The 18,195-nt window shown below is 37.2% G+C and overlaps 1 protein-coding gene and 1 non-coding gene across 2 annotated transcripts in view; one reads left to right on the top strand and one right to left on the bottom strand.

The window, feature by feature from the left end:
• The window catches only part of LOC124799286 (DNA-binding protein P3A2), a 152,517-nt gene that overhangs the window by 27,407 nt on the left and 106,915 nt on the right, over positions 1 to 18,195 (bottom strand). Inside the window, 1 exon segment of the mRNA XM_047262863.1 lies at positions 5,139 to 5,343. Within this exon segment, the coding sequence (XP_047118819.1) occupies positions 5,139 to 5,343 (205 nt within the window).
• Trnat-ugu lies at positions 13,561 to 13,635 on the top strand. The gene has a single exon. It is a non-coding gene; the product is annotated as a tRNA-Thr (tRNA).

Here is an 18,195-nt window from a genome sequence, read left to right as displayed (position 1 = left end):
CTCGCTCACACACTCCTAAGCATGCACACGTTCACACACTCGCCACACACGCACACACTCTTCTCTATTTTATTTACTCCTTTGTGCAGGGTGCCCACTCATATTTAACACTATTAGTAACAATTCTTCAGTCTTTCTCTTTTTTTTTCATGTATGACTAAATTTATGGTACATAGACTGAATATGCAACGTTCACAAAATGTGACAGCTGACTCAATACCTAAGTTTACTACACTAAGTTCCAATTTTGAAAATAGCTAAAGATGCTTCCTTCTACCATTGTCACTCGTTTCATGATTTGTTTGCGAACCTCACCATCATTACATATTTGATTGAATTCCAACAAGCACAGAATACACAATCAAAGCTCAGTGTATCAGGCTTACATGTTCATTCTGTTTCTGAATATTATATGTATGTATTCATTTTATTTTTAAAAAAATCTTTTATTATAGCCTAATTGCACAGTGTTTTCACACCATCACTATTACACTGTCAACATTTTTGAAAAATTAAGTTTTCAAAATGTGGCAGGAGCAAAATGGTTTTTATTCAGTGATACCACAAAAACATAATACAAGCAACAATGACCAGAAACATATTGGTCCTTTTGACAGCAACTCACAGACAACATGCTTGTTAAATAGAACAGCAGCCCAAACACATTTTATCTTGTTTTGCATTTTTCAGCAACTGCACAAATCATTACCGGTTTTCCATGTGAGAGGACACCCTGTATTTAAGCTCACAAATATAAAATGTAAATATTTCCTATGGCACAAAGATCACAGGAAAATGACTATTCAGTGTCGTGCTTGCAATACATCAGTCTAAATGCATTATTTCATGAACTGTTCAGACATACCCACTGGTCCTCTGGACCATAGAGCTGAGGTTCACTGCTTCATAAAACCCTTTATATTTCTCATAGGTCACTTGTAATGAAAAACATGACTAGGTAGATGCATAACACATTCTACCACCCTCTCCTTCATCCAGTACTATAATACTTCCTAGTTATTTTACATTGTCTGATCAATCACATATTAACAAAAGTATATAACATAATTTGGTACTCACAACAAACTATACATTACACAATTTAAAAAAAACAACAGAACTGCACAATAAAGTGCGACAACAGAACATTTCACTATTTGTTGGAACAACAAAATAGTATGTAACACAATTTCAGCTGATACCTTTTTAAAGGAACTTCTTCAATTTTACCCTTGCTCCTGTTTTTAAAAATACCTGAACAACAAGAATAACTCCTACAAACAAAAACGAGAGCAACTGGCAACTTGCTTATTTATTCACTTTCAGTCACATATTAAGCTTCTTATATGCCAAAGAAGAACATTACTGGAAGCTGCATATATTGTTGGCAGAGAACAGATCACTTCACATCTTAGGTTCATCCTGAAATAAGGGAGTAAAGGCAGGCATTACTATCCCAATGGTGGTTTCTGTGCAAGTCAAGTGCAAGAACCAGTCACTGTATAATTAAAATTCACAAAAGTAAAGCAGAATACAACACAAACATATGTGGGACAAAGAAGAACATATACTTAACAAAAAAGCTGAGGAAAACCTGACAAAACACAAGTGATAAAACATAATGAATCTCCAGATTTTGAAAATTTACGTGCCAGGCAGAAGAAGCCGAGACAGAATCTGAGAGAGAAAGGTGCAGGAAATTAAGCAAAAAGTAACTGTAGAATTTGAATTTCTGTCAATATCCATACCATCTGACTTGTCTAAATGAGGCTTAGAGGTGTAATTTCCAACTCTCTCATATCACAGTATATCTCCCCTCTCCTCCTCTTCCTCTTCCTCTTAACTAACTGCCTCGTCACCAAGATTTTCAAAATTAGAGATTCAAGATATGTATCTTTTATTCACCTCGCTTGTGTCTGATAGTTTTCCTATGCTTTCACATTTTATCAACTGGTAAGTAAATGTCCATTTCAGTCCAACATAATCACTACTGTATTATTAAAAATTTTGTTAAGACACTCTTAAGGTATATCAAATTACCAGACACACTATTACAATACATTAACAGTCACATGAACTGTTAACACTTCTACCAATTTTCTAGCTATTGTGTTCTCATTACATTGCCTAGCATATTAGGAATATCACATTTCATGCGAACATCATGCTTCTCCTAGAACTACAAACATATTCACATTGAATGAATGTCAGATGCGTTGCAGTAAATATGCCAAAAAAAAATGCAAATTTTAAAGTTCTTTAAACATATTTCCCAAAATACTGATTCTTCATAATGATATGTGCCTGATGGAGAATTACACAGATGCCACAGTACAATTTTTACAGTGAATGGTTCTTCTAGTTTCCTCTGCAATCAACTGTTAATACAGTAATTTGCCTAGAAATAGTTCCCTAAAATAGACTGTGTTAAAGTCAACAGGCACAAGTTAAAAGGTGACTACTACTGAAATCCACGCACGACCACCCGTGCGCGTGCCCACACCCACCCACCCACACCCACATACACACACACAGAGGGAGGGGGGGGAGCGGGGGGGGGGGAGGGAGGGAGAGGGAGGGAGGGAGGGAGGGAGGGAGGGAGAGAGAGAGAGAGAGAGAGAGAGAGAGAGATATGCTGGACCAGGATAGTAAGCATTCTCAGTATTCTAAAAGTGTCAAAGATTGATATATCTGCAATGAGGCAACAATATATGCAACAGTCCAGTACATTACTAGCAAAAACTGATAAAAGTTACTACTTCATTACAATTAATCAACATTTTGGTAACACAAACTTATTGAGTGTTGGTAAAAAATTTGGTAAAATTAACAATGTCAACAGAGTGCTGATGAGTTCATGCAACTTGCCTGTTACCCTCTACTTTTGGTGGAGCACGAAGTAAAATAACTGTACACTATAAACAGATCAACAAAGTATCACTAGCATTTTACACTAGAATGTATCATAAAATAAAGTTTCTTTGGTAACTTCATTCCCTGCATTTGCTCTTAATGAAGCACTTGGGAACATTATAATGTGCTTTCTGATACCAATTTCTGTTAGAAACCAGAAATAAGTAGAATAAAGACTGGTTGGATTTTATTATGTGCAATGACTATTCCAACGCAGATGTCAGGTTGATATAAAAACAAGAGAAAATCTTAAATTTCTTTCCAGATGCCCAGTTTATGACATGGCACGAAACTGTAATGAATTCTGTTACCCTAAGAGGCTACTTATGCCTGAACAAACGCGACAGCATGCAAACACGAGGGGGGAAAAAACAAATGTTGTGATGACATTTGTGCAATTATAAGTTTCAGCACTGATTTACTGTTTCACGTTTTTGCAATGAAATGTGAATATGGAGAAGATACAGAAAAAGTGAAAGCTTTAAGCTAAGATATGACAAGCACAATACAAATTTATATCATACTGTGTAAAAATTTATAAATATTAACACTGCAAAGGATTTTCATTAATTTTTCATTATTTACAAATATTTATGGTACAAAAAAAATGAAAATTCCAATAAAATACTTGCATAAAATATTAATTATCAGAAGTATTTACATCTGGGAACAAAACACTCAACCCTGACTGAACGTTCAAGTAATATAATTACTGTTTTATAGTGTAACTTATTTGGCCCACAAAGCACTACAGCAGTGAGCAGTGGATTCCTGGTTGGCTGTAGACTTAGAAATTAGATGTTTATAGTTCTCACATGACCCAGCATATCATGTACAATTTATGGTCTATCAAAGTAAACAAATGCTGTAAAGGAAAAATCACTACTGTGTAAAAATAATATTTTATGTACTGGGTCCATGGGAAATATTTCAACTATCACAAGATATTTAATACTAATCAAGAGAAAGACATTGTTTTTGGAAATGTCTTCAAGATTATACTTGATCCCAGCAGAAAATGACAAACAACAACATGGTGATCTTTCTCTTTTAACATTAAAGCTCATGGAGATCTGTTTCCACAGCTCCTTAATAATATAAAAAACTTTATCTGGTATGTGAATGATTTAATTCACTATGAACAGATTTCATACACATATTTTGATAATCTCTGTGCAAGATAATGCTCACAGAAATTTGACCAAATAATTTGTATGCATAAGATTATTAGTTCTTGCAAATGAATGTTGAAGAAACAAATATTATTTATGACAGATGTAGTTTTCTTACCGCGTAAGTGAGGAACACTTCACATCCACAACTCACAGCTGAAGTAATGTTGACGATTTTGTTTTGAAATAACTGAAGCTCTGTATTCATTACAAAGGGGAGGAAACACAGCGCTCTGACCTCTGTCAGATCATAATGGTACCAATAACTTCGGAATTTTTAACTGATCTTTAAGTTCAAATACTATAGTTGCACTTTACTAATACTGCAACATTAAATAAAAACTGTAGCAGTATGTGTTACTAGATGACTGAATAAACAACATAGTTTTACAGATTAAATACCATACACATGTGATACTGCAACATTGAGTGAAACTCTCTGTTTAAAGCTACAGACTTACTTCATGTGAGAGGAACACACACATGTTGGTAGTGTCACTCTTCCAAAAGAGAAAGGTACCAAACCAAACTCTACGAAAAGGACTCACAAACTACAGCAGATGGAAAATAAACTACAAACTCCAAAACTTGTCCTGCATTTTGGACACATGGTACTGAGAGAGACAGAAACAGACAGTGGAGCTGTCACCTCTTGACGAGGCTCAAAACAGGTACTAATGTAAAGGAGTCTTCAATTATTTCTCCAGTTCTGGTGAAGTAACCCATTTTCAGGTATCCTCTGCAAGAGCTACACTCCACGACAACTCAAAGCCTTGAGATGACTAGGGGCCGTAAGTCGTCACTGATCAGAACTCGATCCACCTGTACCGGACACTGATGTCGGCGCAGGTGCCTCTTCCTCTTTGACATCGATGCTGACCTCCACTACCGACGATTCTCCTGGGCCGACAGCCGCAGACCTCTTACCAGCCGGCGTGGTTGGTCTGTGAGGTGGGGTCTGCACTGGTGCATTACCTGGAGTTGATGAGCTGTCCTTGAGAGACAGTAACTGCATAGTCGATCTGTGAGGAGGGGTATGTACAGCTGCATTACCTGGAGTTGGTGGGCTCTCTTTCAGAGACAGAACCTGCAGTAGCTGTGGTTCACCAGGGACACTAACTAGCTGGTGTGGTCCCAGCAATTGCTGGGGCGTTACTGTGATAGCCTCCACCTCTGTGGCAGCAGATGCATCACCCCCTGGCTCTGCCTTTGGTACCTGTACCATTGGTGTCACCACCTGGAACAGACGGTCTTCACCCTGCCGGGGAAGAACCATAACCTTGCTTACTGATTAGGTTTGAGCACCAAGAGATGCAACCACATGCATCTTTACATAATTTCTGTCAATATTTTCAGCCTACTTTCAGAATGAAACTACAATATTCTGAATTTTTACTATACCTTTCAGACTTTTATTTAAATCATCCTGATATTTAGTATACAGGGCAAAGTCAACTGATTAGGAAAGAGACTTTGTATTTTTGCACCACCATTTCAGTTTCATTCAGCAAGCAAATGGTGGAAGAGGTTTTCAATTTTCATTATTGACTGTATAGATTATATTAAAAAAAAAATAATCATAGTAATTATGCAGCATGGATTTTATAGGAAACACTTATGTATTTGAAAGGATAGACAATAACCTACAGGGTTTTTACCTTGTCTAAAGCAACATTGCTATGGACACACCCTGACAAACTTACAGTCAGCCACTTTACCATTTAAAACTGGTGAATGTCAACCAATAATCATTAACTTATGCTTTACACAAACAATATGAATGCCTCTTTACAGACAGCACACACATGTTTAAGTATATTTTCACTGACAGTCTAATGAATAATTCTTGGTTAAACTTCGTTACGTAGGTAATACGCAATCCAATCAAAGTTTGCCCTGCATACTAAAACGTGTGTACCAAATATGTTGAACTGGTGATCATAAACTAACTTTAGTGATCAGTGCTTACTGAAGTCATATTTAATAAATCATAATTCCAACAGGTTTTTAGAAGTGCAGTTGTTTTATTTTTAGTGTACTTAAAAAATAACCAATACAGCAGAAAAATTTCCAAAAACTGGATGCACTGTATTTAGTTACTTATTAGTATTCAGTCAGCTCCAAGTCAATTATTTCTGTTTCAACAAATGTAAATAGTTATTTCTACTTCACGCAATATTTATATTAATTTTTAATTAGTGACTAACTTTGACTTTAAATAAATAATGCATTATCTTTGTCTGTCAACAGTGATTTAAGAACTGTTTTACATGTAGATACTGGGAGGTTTCTCCATATAGCTGACACTTTTTGTTCCAGTCCAGCTCTAAATTCTTTGATTACCCTTTGTAGCAGCTCAATTGTCATTTGCATGCTGTTACACTTATGCATGTAGTAACTGGGTCTGTTGTCAAGAAACAAATCACAGGATGCTGGGTACTGATTTCTTCAGTTGACGTTTTTACACTCTGGTTTATAAAATAATGCCTATAATTGGAACGACAACCTTCTATATACTATCCATGATACCTTTATTTACAAATATCATAAAGATGACTTTTTTCCTCCTGATTAGCGATTAGTACCACATCTGAAAATACACAATGAACCAAAACTCAAAGCATGAAGCAATTTAAATCACAATAGCAATCTAGTCTGTCACTAACTGCAACTTATATACTCATATGACCATCAAAATTATTACACAATGGAAGCAATAATTAAATCTGATGAGATACGCGTTTCGTTTCATGTTTACAAAAGTAATTATTTTTTAAAGGATTTATATCCCACCAGTATGCTAAGCTGAGGGAGAATTCTTAAAATGTAAATCGCAACTTCATAACACAACAGGCTTGCACTCTTGTTAACACCAAATTTCTATTTATATTTTCACACTGTTAAAGTAAGGAAACACTTCACCTTGAATTTTAATTCTGCTCTTTAACTTTTCTTTTACTTGCTTAATTGCTTTTTCAATGTATAGCCTGAGCAGTGGAGGCGGAAGACTATATTCCTATCTTAACACACTTCTTAATCCAAGCACTCCATTTTGGTCTTCCAATCTTATTGTTATACTACCCATCTTTCCCTACAGCATAACTCTATTTTTCTCAGTATTTCAAACACCTTGCACCATTTTGTATTGTCAAATGCTTTGTCCAGGTCAACAAATCCTATAAATGCACCTTGATTTTTCATCCATCTTGCTTCCATAATCAACTGCAATGTCAAAACTGCCTCTCTGATGCCTTTACCTTTCCTAAAGCATATCTGGTCATCATCTAACAGATCCTCAATTTTGTTTTCCATTCTTCTTTATATTATTCTCGGCAGCAACATGGATGCATGAGGTGTTAAAACTGATTGTGCAATACTTTTCCCACTTGTTGACTCTTGCAATTTTGGGAATTGTATGGATGATTTTCCGAAAACCTGCCGGTCTCGTACATTCTACACGCTGTTGTGAATAACCATTTTGTTGCCACTTCCTTCAATGATTTTAGAAATTACAATAGAATGTAATCTATCCCTTCTGCCTTATTTGATTTTAAGTCTTCCAAAGCTATTCTAAACTCTGTTTCGACTACTGGGTTCCCGTTCACTTCATAAGATAAGTCCTCCCTATTACAGAGGCCCTCAATCTACTCTTTCCACGTATCTGCTCTCTCCTCTTCATTTAACAATGGAATTCTAACTGAACTCTTAATGTGACTCGTATTTCTGTATTCTTGAAATTCCCAAAACATTTCTGTACTACCTTTTTATGTCGATCACCTGAAGTAGTACTACTGTTACCCACAGTTTCTTCAGAGTTACCTTTCTTGAACCTATGTTTTTCTCTCCAGCTTCAGTGAGTGCCCTTCCAAGAGATGTTCATTCCTTTTCAACTGAAATGCCTTCTGAGCTATTCATTATCAGAGAATCTACAGCCTCAGAAACATTTCAGTGTATCTCTTTATTCCTTAGCACACCTGTACCTCACTTCTTGGCACACGATGCTTCCCGACTAGTTTCTTAAACTTCAGCCTATTCTTAATCACTACTAAATTGTGATTCGAGTCTACAACTCCTCCTGAGCAAGCCTTACAATCCAGTATCCAATTTAAGAATGCCAATCTGACCCTGATACATTCTAACGGATATCGTCCTGCATCTCTTAGCCTTTTCTACGTATACCTCTTCCTCTTGTGAGTCTGGAATTGAGTATTTACTATTATTAGATGAAATTTATTGCAGAACTTAGTGTTTCTCCTCTTTTATTCTTAGTACCAACCCCATATTCTCCCGTAATCCTTTCTTCTATTTTCTTCCCTACAACCATATTTCAATAGCCCGTGGCTATTAGATTCTCATCTCCCATTACATCCTCAAGTATCCATTCAATATTCTGATATACTTTCTCTGTTCCTCACCTTCAGATTGTGATGTCTACATATATACCTGAACTACTGTTGTCCATGTTGGTTTGCTGTCAATCCTTATCAGAAAAATCCTGTCTACGAACTACTCACGGTAACTACTCTCTGTCCTAGTCATAATAAAGCCTACTCTTGCTATACCATTTTCTGCATATTACCCTGTAATCGTAAGACCACAAATCCTTGTCTTCTTCCCATTTAACTTTACTGACTACCACTATATCTGGATTGAGCCACAGCATTTCCCTTTTTGGATTTTCTAGCTTCCCTACCAGATTCAAACTTCTGATATTCCACACCCTAACTCATACTATATTATCCTTTTGTTGGTTATTCAATATTTCTATCATGGCAACCCCCTCCCCTCCCAGAGATCTGAATGGAGAACTTGTTGATTGATTTGGGGGAGGGGACCAAACAGCGAGGTCGTCGGTCACATTAGATTCGGGAAGGATGGGTAAGGGAGTTGGCCATGCCATTTCAAAGGTATCATTCCAGCATTTGCCTGAAGCGATTTAGGGAAAGGACGGAAAACCTAAATCAGGATGGCAGGACGTGGCTTTGAACAGTCATACTCCCGAACATGAGTACAGTGTGCCAGCAACTGTACCTCTTCACTCAGTGGGGGACTAGTCCAGAATCTTTTACCAATGGAGAGATGATCATGACATTTTTTTCAATTACAGGCCACATGTCTGGTGAGTACACATTGTGTGTCTTTAATGCAGTGGTTTCCATTGCCTTCTGCATCCTCATGCCATTGATCATTGCTGATTCTTATGCCTTTTAGGGGCATCTTTCCACGCCAAGAACAAGAGAGTGCCATTAGCATCTGTCCGTCCCTCCACCCCCTTTGACAAGGCCATTGGCAGATTGAAGGCAATTTCTTCTGCCGAAAGTCTTTGGCCACCACTGTTGGTGATTTTTATTCAAAATTTAAGCAGTGACACAGTTCAAACCCAGGACAGATGGTGTTTTGATTAGCAATAAAAGGTGCTACCCCTACACCAAAGGTGCACTAAAAACACCAGTTTAGCAACATACTATCTGAGAGAAACATTAACATCCAATTAATTTTTAGACCTTTACTGTTTTTGGAAAATCACCTGTGTAAAAGGGTAAAATTGCAACAGATAAGTTAGTGCTGGGAGTACTGTATGTGACCTTGGACTTTTTGATGCAGAAAAAAACATGCAGTTTGAATATATTAATATATGGATGTGATTGTCATGAATTCTGTATGTGAAATTACTGAGCAACACTACTGGATACTGTGCAATATTTTACAATGAGTAGATATTAGTCTATTTGTGAATAAATGGAGATTTACAACAAATTATACAGCTAGTGTTTTTGTTTGAGAGACGACAGCAAATATTAAACCTTTCTCCACAATATGAGGACCTTGGGAAACACACCCACCCTTTTCAACTTGGAGGAGACCAACATGACCAAGGCTGAGTACAATACCTTTTTTATACACCATTAGTCGTTCTTGCTGATGTGGAGTTTGTAAATCTCAAATCCTGTGAAACACACTTGGCACTTCCAGACAAAAAAGCTGAATGCTGTTTCAATGCTAAAAGTACGTACAGGTTTGAAGCTTTCTTTCTTTTTTTTTTTTTTTTTTGTAGTGACTGAATATCAAATCATTAAATAATCATCTCTTTCAGTCAATTTATCAAAGCATACAACAGACATTGAATCCAAAAGTTTAAATCTTTCTGCTGGACATCTATGACGACTTGATAATTTGTGCCAGACCTGGATATGAACCTTACTACTGCTTCAAAACTCTGCAACCAGAAAATGTCTGAAGGAGCATGTGGAAATAGTACCACAAATTTCATCAATTTGATGGAGGCACTGTGTAATCAGTTTTAACAGCTGAATTTGATCAAATCGGAAGTCACATACAGAATATTCATTTCCTAAATACTGATATATGTATATACATACTGAATTTACAAGCATAGCTACATGTAACCGTAGATAGAAACAATACCAAAAGACAATAATACAAAAAAGCCTAACATGAGCACAAATCACGTTAGGGAAATATTGTGGAAATAATAACTATGTAATAATTTTCTATGTATTGAAATGTACTGCTGACATCGAAAGGAATCAATAAGATCATCTGGATCTTTTGTAATTTGTGAAAACATACACATGAACAATGAGTGCAATGTAATTTAGCCAACATTACTACTGTCATATTTCAGTGTAATATTAACCCAAATGTATTTCTATTAAATGTTCTTAAACTCTTCATGTGTTCAAAGCTATAGAAACAAATTAACATATTAAAATTGTACAATTCATAGCTAGGGCATTATTAGGAAATGTAAACATATCTAACATTCTGATAGCCTGGTGAACCTATCTGTTTATATTATATGCCTAATATTAGATATTCATTCAGATCATCCACCACTAGGCTCCCTTGTGTGAACACTCAATTTTAAAGCACAGAAGAACCGGTTTTATAATTAGTTTACTGTTTCTCCCTGTTGCATCCTTTGGCTTAACCCCTGTTCAGGGAATTCAGTGAAACTGATGCTCATATTTTATCTCTCAATTTTCTAGAGATTCCATAAATTGCACTCCCAATATCTCTCAGGCAGTTTCCTTTCAAGTTATGCAACTGGACATGAATATATGAGCTCCCTTGAATTTCAATGTTACCTATATTTTCCCTCCTATATAAGAAGTCTTTCTTGTTTTCAACAGGGACATGTCTGCCTCGATAGCTGAGTGGTCAGTACTGCGGAATGCTATGGAAAGAGGCCCGGGTTCGATTCCCGGCTGGGTTGGAGATTTTCTCTGCTCAGGAACTGGGTGTCGTGTTATCATTATCATCATCATCATCATCTCATCCCCATCAACATGCAAGTTGCCATAGTGGAGGCAACTAAAAAAGACGTGTACCAGGCTTCCGGTCTAGCCGACGGGAGGCTCTAGCCACCAGACATTTTGTTTTTCAACAGGGACATTACCTTCGATAGGCTGTAAAATTTTAACTACAGTACTGCAATTGGATCAACATTTGTTTTATAATTAGCTTTACTTTCTGGTCTAAAATCCTGGAAAATTACATCCACTATCCCTTCTTCATTATTACGCTTTTCAAATTTATCAAATACTCTGTAGTAAGCTTCCCTAATCTGTCCAAAAAGCAATTCCTCTTTTGACTTGATCTGCATACTTGGATACTATACAACTACAATGAAACCCTGCTTTTACACTTTTGAAAATACTTAAGTGTAAAATCCAGGAAAATGTAAAATGATATATATACATATATAAAAACAAAGATGATATCAATATAATGGAAGGAAACATTCCACGTGGGAAAAAATATGTCTGCTTGTGTCTGTATGTGTGGATGGATATGTGCGTGTGTGCGAGTGTATACCTGTCCCTTTTTTCCCCCTAAGGTAAGTCTTTCCGCTCCCGGGATTGGAATGACTCCTTACCCTCTCCCTTAAAACCCACTTCCTTTCGTCTTCCCCTCTCCTTCCCTCTTTCCTGATGAGGCAACAGTTTGTTGCGAAAGCTTGAATTTTGTGTGTATGTTTGTGTTTGTTTGTGTGTCTATCGACCTGCCAGCGCTTTTGTTCGGTAAGTCACCTCATCTATATAAAAACAAAGATGATGTGACTTACCAAATGAAAGTGCTGGCAGGTCGACAGACACACAAACAAACACAAACATACACACAAAATTCAAGCTTTCGCAACAAACTGTTGCCTCATCAGGAAAGAGGGAAGGAGAGGGAAAGACGAAAGGATGTGGGTTTTAAGGGAGAGGGTAAGGAGTCATTCCAATCCCGGGAGCGGAAAGACTTACCTTAGGGGGAAAAAAGGACGGGTATACACTCGCACACACACACATATCCATCCACACATATACAGACACAAGCAGACATTTGTAAAGGCAAAGAGTTTGGGCAGAGATGTCAGTCGAGGCGGAAGTAAAGAGGCAAAGATGTTGTTGAAAGACAGGTGAGGTATGAGCGGCGGCAACTTGAAATTAGCGGAGGTTGAGGCCTGGCGGGTAACGAGAAGAGAGGATATACTGAAGGGCAAGTTCCCATCTCCGGAGTTCTGACAGGTTGGTGCTAGTGGGAAGTATCCAGATAACCCGGACGGTGTAACACTGTGCCAAGATGTGCTGGTCATGCACCAAGGCATCTTCAGCCACAGGGTGATCCTCATTTCCAACAAACACTGTCTGCCTGTGTCCATTCATGCGAATGGACAGTTTGTTGCTAGTCATTCCCACATAGAAAGCTTCACAGTGTAGGCAGGTCAGTTGGTAAATCACGTGGGTGCTTTCACACGTGGCTCTGCCTTTGATCGTGTACACCTTCCGGGTTACAGAACTGGAGTAGTTGGTGGTGGGAGGGTGCAAGGGACAGGTTTTACACCGGGGGCGGTTACAAGGGTAGGAGCCAGAGGGTAGGGAAGGTGGTTTGGGGATTTCATAGGGATGAACTAAGAGGTTACGAAGGTTAGGTGGACGACGGAAAGACACTCTTGGTGGAGTGGGGAGGATTTCATGAAGGATGGATCTCATTTCAGGGCAGGATTTGAGGAAGTCGTATCCCTGCTGGAGAGCCACATTCAGAGTCTGATCCAGTCCCGGAAAGTATCTTGTCACAAGTGGGGCACTTTTGGGGTGGTTCTGTGGGAGGTTCTGGGTTTGAGGAGATGAAGAAGTGGCTCTGGTTATTTGCTTCTGTACCAGGTCGGGAGGGTAGTTGCGGGATGCGAAAGCTGTTTTCAGGTTGTTGGTGTAATGGTTCAAGGATTCCGGACTGGAGCAGATTCGTTTGCCACGAAGACCTCGGCTGTGGGGAAGGGACCGTTTGATGTGGAATGGGTGGCAGCTGTCGTAATGGAGGTACTGTTGCTTGTTGGTGGGTTAGATGTGGACGGATGTGCTTCACATTAGGCGCACTACGAATGTAGTGTTGTGGACATGTTGGGAATGTGGATCTCACGGGGAGCGTGCAAGGGATAAGTCCCTGCAGACACACTATCCTCTGTGCCCACGGTGGCTCAGATGGATAGAGCGTCTGCCATGTAAGCAGGAGATCCCGGGTTCGAGTCCCGGTCGGGGCACACATTTTCAACATGTCCCCAATAAAGTGTATCAACGCCTGCTTGCAGCTAGGGTGTCTATTTAATTATCATTTCATTTCTAGTAAAGCTGCATGGTCATCCACAGTAACTGTTCTTTCGGGAACAGATACTACCGTCATATATAGTTAAAAAAAAGAGCCATGAGGTTAAAATGCACGATTCAGTTGCCTTCACTCGTAGGGGGGAGGGGGAAAACACACACACACACACACACACACACACACACACACACACACACACACACACAGAGAGAGAGAGAGAGAGAGAGAGAGAGAGAGAGAGAGGGAAAAAATCCTCCATTTGAGAAGAAGAACTTCTGGCTATAAATGGAGATTCCAAAAATTTAGGAACTACTTATTGGGTCACCAAGTACAGGCACATAAGATCATAAAGCCTTCAGCTATATTCAAGAATGCAAACACTACCACACTAGACAGACTCAATGGACTATGTTTTTCCGGTAATTCAACTTTTCTGTAGAATACATTAAGGGGATGGACAACATTGTGGCTGATGCCATATCCAGGTTACCAGTGGGAAATGTAAATGACACTGCAAATGGAAATCAAGAGAAAAAACTTCACCACGATGTAAATAAAGGAGTGAAAGAGGACAGGGATATTAGAATAATTTGCAATCAACTCGATGAAATCAGAACCATGACGACAATTGGAAACTGGTAAGAAGTTATCTGGTAAAAAAGGGCCATGAAGAGGTACAACAATACTGTCAGGTTTTCAAGAGGATTCTTTTTTACAGGCACAGCCCTGACAGTGATTGGTGGAGGGTTTGCTGGCCTGAAGAATACACAGACCTCTGAATACTTTACACTTATACCAGTTTCGGTCACTGTGGGTTCCTTAAGTGTACTCAAAAAAATATGGCAGTGTGTGTACTTTCATAACACTGTCTGCAGAGTAACAAAGTGCCTTACACCCTGTGACAGTTGCCTAAGTGTCAAAGTTGATAATCACACCAATAGGGGCCATTTACAGAGTTTAATACCTAACAAGCAAATAGACCTCATGGGTACTGACTTATAGGGTAATTACACAGAGCAGAAGGATGGTATTGCTACATTTTTGTAATGGCAGACCTATTCTCTAAGTTCATTAAAATGTGCCTTCCAAAGAAAGCAACCAGCAAGAAAAAAATTCAAAAACTAACCGAAGACTACTTTCATACACTACACCAAAAACGTAGCTTTCAGATAATGGACGCCAGATCACATCCAAAACCTGGAAGGAGTTTACAAGTGAAAACGACATTATACCTCAGTCAACTCCCCATCCTGTAATCCAAAAGAATTAAAGAATTATACATGTGGGAAATAAGTAGACTGTGCAGGACCTATTGTAGAAGGGACCATTCCAACTGGTTAGAAAATACTGAAAACTTTTTGGATGCTGTAAACAGTCTGCAACATACCACCATATGATTCACACCCTATGAAATAATGTATGATAAACAACCTGCATATTTGAACAAAGAACAACACAATTTCAACTGGGCAACCACATCTCAGCAGAAAAATTACAAGATCTAACTTCATAAACAGTGATATCAAAAACTTCTTTGACATATACATTGGCCCATTTGAGGTTGTGGGAAATCCTCACTCTAATGCATACCAGCTCATCTATCCCAAATCAAGAAAACCGTTTGGGCTCAGAAATGTTACAAATTTACTACTTGATATGAACACTGATATCCACTTTGTTTTTACTTTATTATTTGTGTTCCAACAATAGAAGAAATTTTTAAGAAGAATTTCAGTCTACCGCAGCGGGATGCATACTCTATGCTTCGTGTGTGTGGCATACACAAGGCCCTAACCATTTGGCATTTTCTTACACAGCTACAATGTCACAAATTTGGACAAACACCTTTACTATATTTTACCTGACTTGAAACTTCACAAACACTTTAATGCAACTTGTTTATCAGTTATTTACTGTATGTCTATGAGCCTCATTTACACATTCCAGATGTCGCATCATTCAGAAACCAGTACTGCACTTTAGCTATATTTAGTTACATATATTCTCGGATGTAAGTTATGGGAAAATATTTCCACTTGATTTAGGACTTACTTCTATCATTCTGTTATTATGACAAGATGTAAGGTTAGTTTTACAAGAACTTTTGACACCAGGCAACACACAAACTTTGACTGTAAGATTGTTGAAGAAATTTATTGAATATACTTCTCCCTGTGTCTGGCAAGTTATTTTGAACACCTGTTGATGGTGAAGGAAAACATACCTTTTAAGAATTTTGTGCCTTAATACGTTGACCACCACATAACTTATTGCTAATCTTACAACAACATTGCTGACAAAGAGAAGAGATTGCTTAGAGAGAATACATTTATACTTTTGGCAAAAATAACATGCTTTGACACTTATGATTGTCTATGATCTTTACTACAGCACTATGACACTATTGAGAATTATTTAAAAAATACTTAAGATATTTTGTGAGAGCCTGATACAAACTTTCACACTTTAAGTTACTGATGTATTATGAGTGAGAGAATAAGAGATGCTTCATTGCTACTGATGAATGATCTTGTGATTGAAAATGAATACTTTGATGCACAGTTAATAATCTTACATTCACAAATTTTAATACACTTTTATGAACTTTGAGGATTTTGATGATATTCAGAGGACGTAGAGATCTGATATTACTGAGAAACTCAATGACACATTTGATGCTAGTTCTTTTACAACTCTGTACAGGTTGGTTATGGTGAATGAAGAGAGAACTGTGCTGGATAGGATGAAATGCTGAAACTTATGCTTCCTGTGTTAGTATGCAATGAGATGAAGTGAGAGTAAGAAGTGACTTTGGAAGTGAAGCTGTTATCGTGCCCAATTTTACAACATTTACTTATACTACACTTGTAAATGGATAAGATTTTGGGAAGACACTTAACATTATTAGAATGACTACACAGCTAAAGATACACTTGAAAACAAACTGACACTATCATTATTTGTCCTGAGAAATCTCTCTGCCAATGCTATTGACGTTCTACCTGTTTTTGTGAGAACCAAAGACTCATCTGATGAATTTTGTTGAGGACTGATGTGGAGTACGATTTTAGTTGTAAATCTGATACACTACTGTTTTACATGAAAAATATGAATCAAAACTAGTTATGTTTGAGAGACAAAAGACCGCATTTAGCTTCATAAAGTGCAAACTATTAAATTTAAGTCTCTTCATTTTGTTTAAAAAGGAAACACACTAACTAAAAACAGTACTGCTGGTGGAAAATACTTTAATATTTCTATGTAAATATTTTTAGAATTTAAACAAAAGCAGTGATTCTCTGAGTCTGTGATTGGATTAATCATAAACTGATTTTTCAAATCTTCCAAAATGTGGAAACTCTGTGAATAAACTTAAGAGACAAATCTTGAGTTAACCCCTGCGCATAAAACCCTTTCTTCCTAAATAACCTTGGGGGGAGGGTAGGAAAACCTATGAGCAAACACTGTTCCCAGTATTTCTTTACAAAAAGGGAACCAATCCAGTGACACTGTATTTCACTGTATATCTTTCTAAATTGTATTAGATGATTAACCAGACATTTTTCCGATGTTATGTAATATTTTGATGAAAAGGTATTCTGATCTTTAACATATGTCATTCTACAGTTTCCTACATGTTGTTTAACAATATTTTCTATATAACATTGTATCTTTTGAAATTTTTAATTCTGTAAAGGGATATATTTTTTGCATGTAAAAAATATTTGTTGTATTAATCAATTTTTCAAAACAAATCAGTTCATTTTGTGAATCAGCTGTTCCATCTATCTGCTCTTAAACGTTTTGCCCAATCTTCATAGTATGCAAATCTTTCAGGAGCTGATTTCAACTGTATCCGAAGTCACGTACAGAATATTAATTTCCTAAATACTGATGTCCAGATACTGATGTATGTATATACATACTGAATTTACAAGCAAACACATGTAACCATAGATAGTAACAATATCAAAATACAATAATCCAAAACAGTTTAACATGAATGCAAATCACCTCAGGGAAATATTATGGAAATAGTAACTATGTAATAATGTTCTATGTATTGAAATGTACTGCTGACATTGGTAGGAGTGAACAACATTATCTGGCTCTTTTGTAATTCGCAAAAACATAATCACAAACAATGATTAATGCAATGTAATTTATCAAACATTACTACCATCATATTTCAATGCAGTATTAACCCAAATGTATTTCTATTAAATGTTCTTAAACCTTTCGTGTGTTCAAAGCTACAGAAACAAGTTAATATGTTAAAATTGCACAATTAATGATGAGGGCATTATTAGGAAATGTAGATAAATCTAATTTTCTGATAACCATACATAAGTTTTGCCTATACCACGAAATTCTATATTTTATTTCATATCTCAACATGGAGTAGGAACTTTTTTTATTAATTAGTTTGGCTTTAAGTAAAGGAAGAAGTAAATGAATTTTTGTTAAATTGAACATCTCGTATTTCACTACAAAAACA

Source organism: Schistocerca piceifrons, chromosome 5, assembly GCF_021461385.2.
Source record: "Schistocerca piceifrons isolate TAMUIC-IGC-003096 chromosome 5, iqSchPice1.1, whole genome shotgun sequence".
In the NCBI taxonomy this organism is placed as follows: Eukaryota; Metazoa; Arthropoda; class Insecta; order Orthoptera; family Acrididae; genus Schistocerca; species Schistocerca piceifrons.
This window is presented reverse-complemented; position numbering and strand designations above follow the sequence as displayed.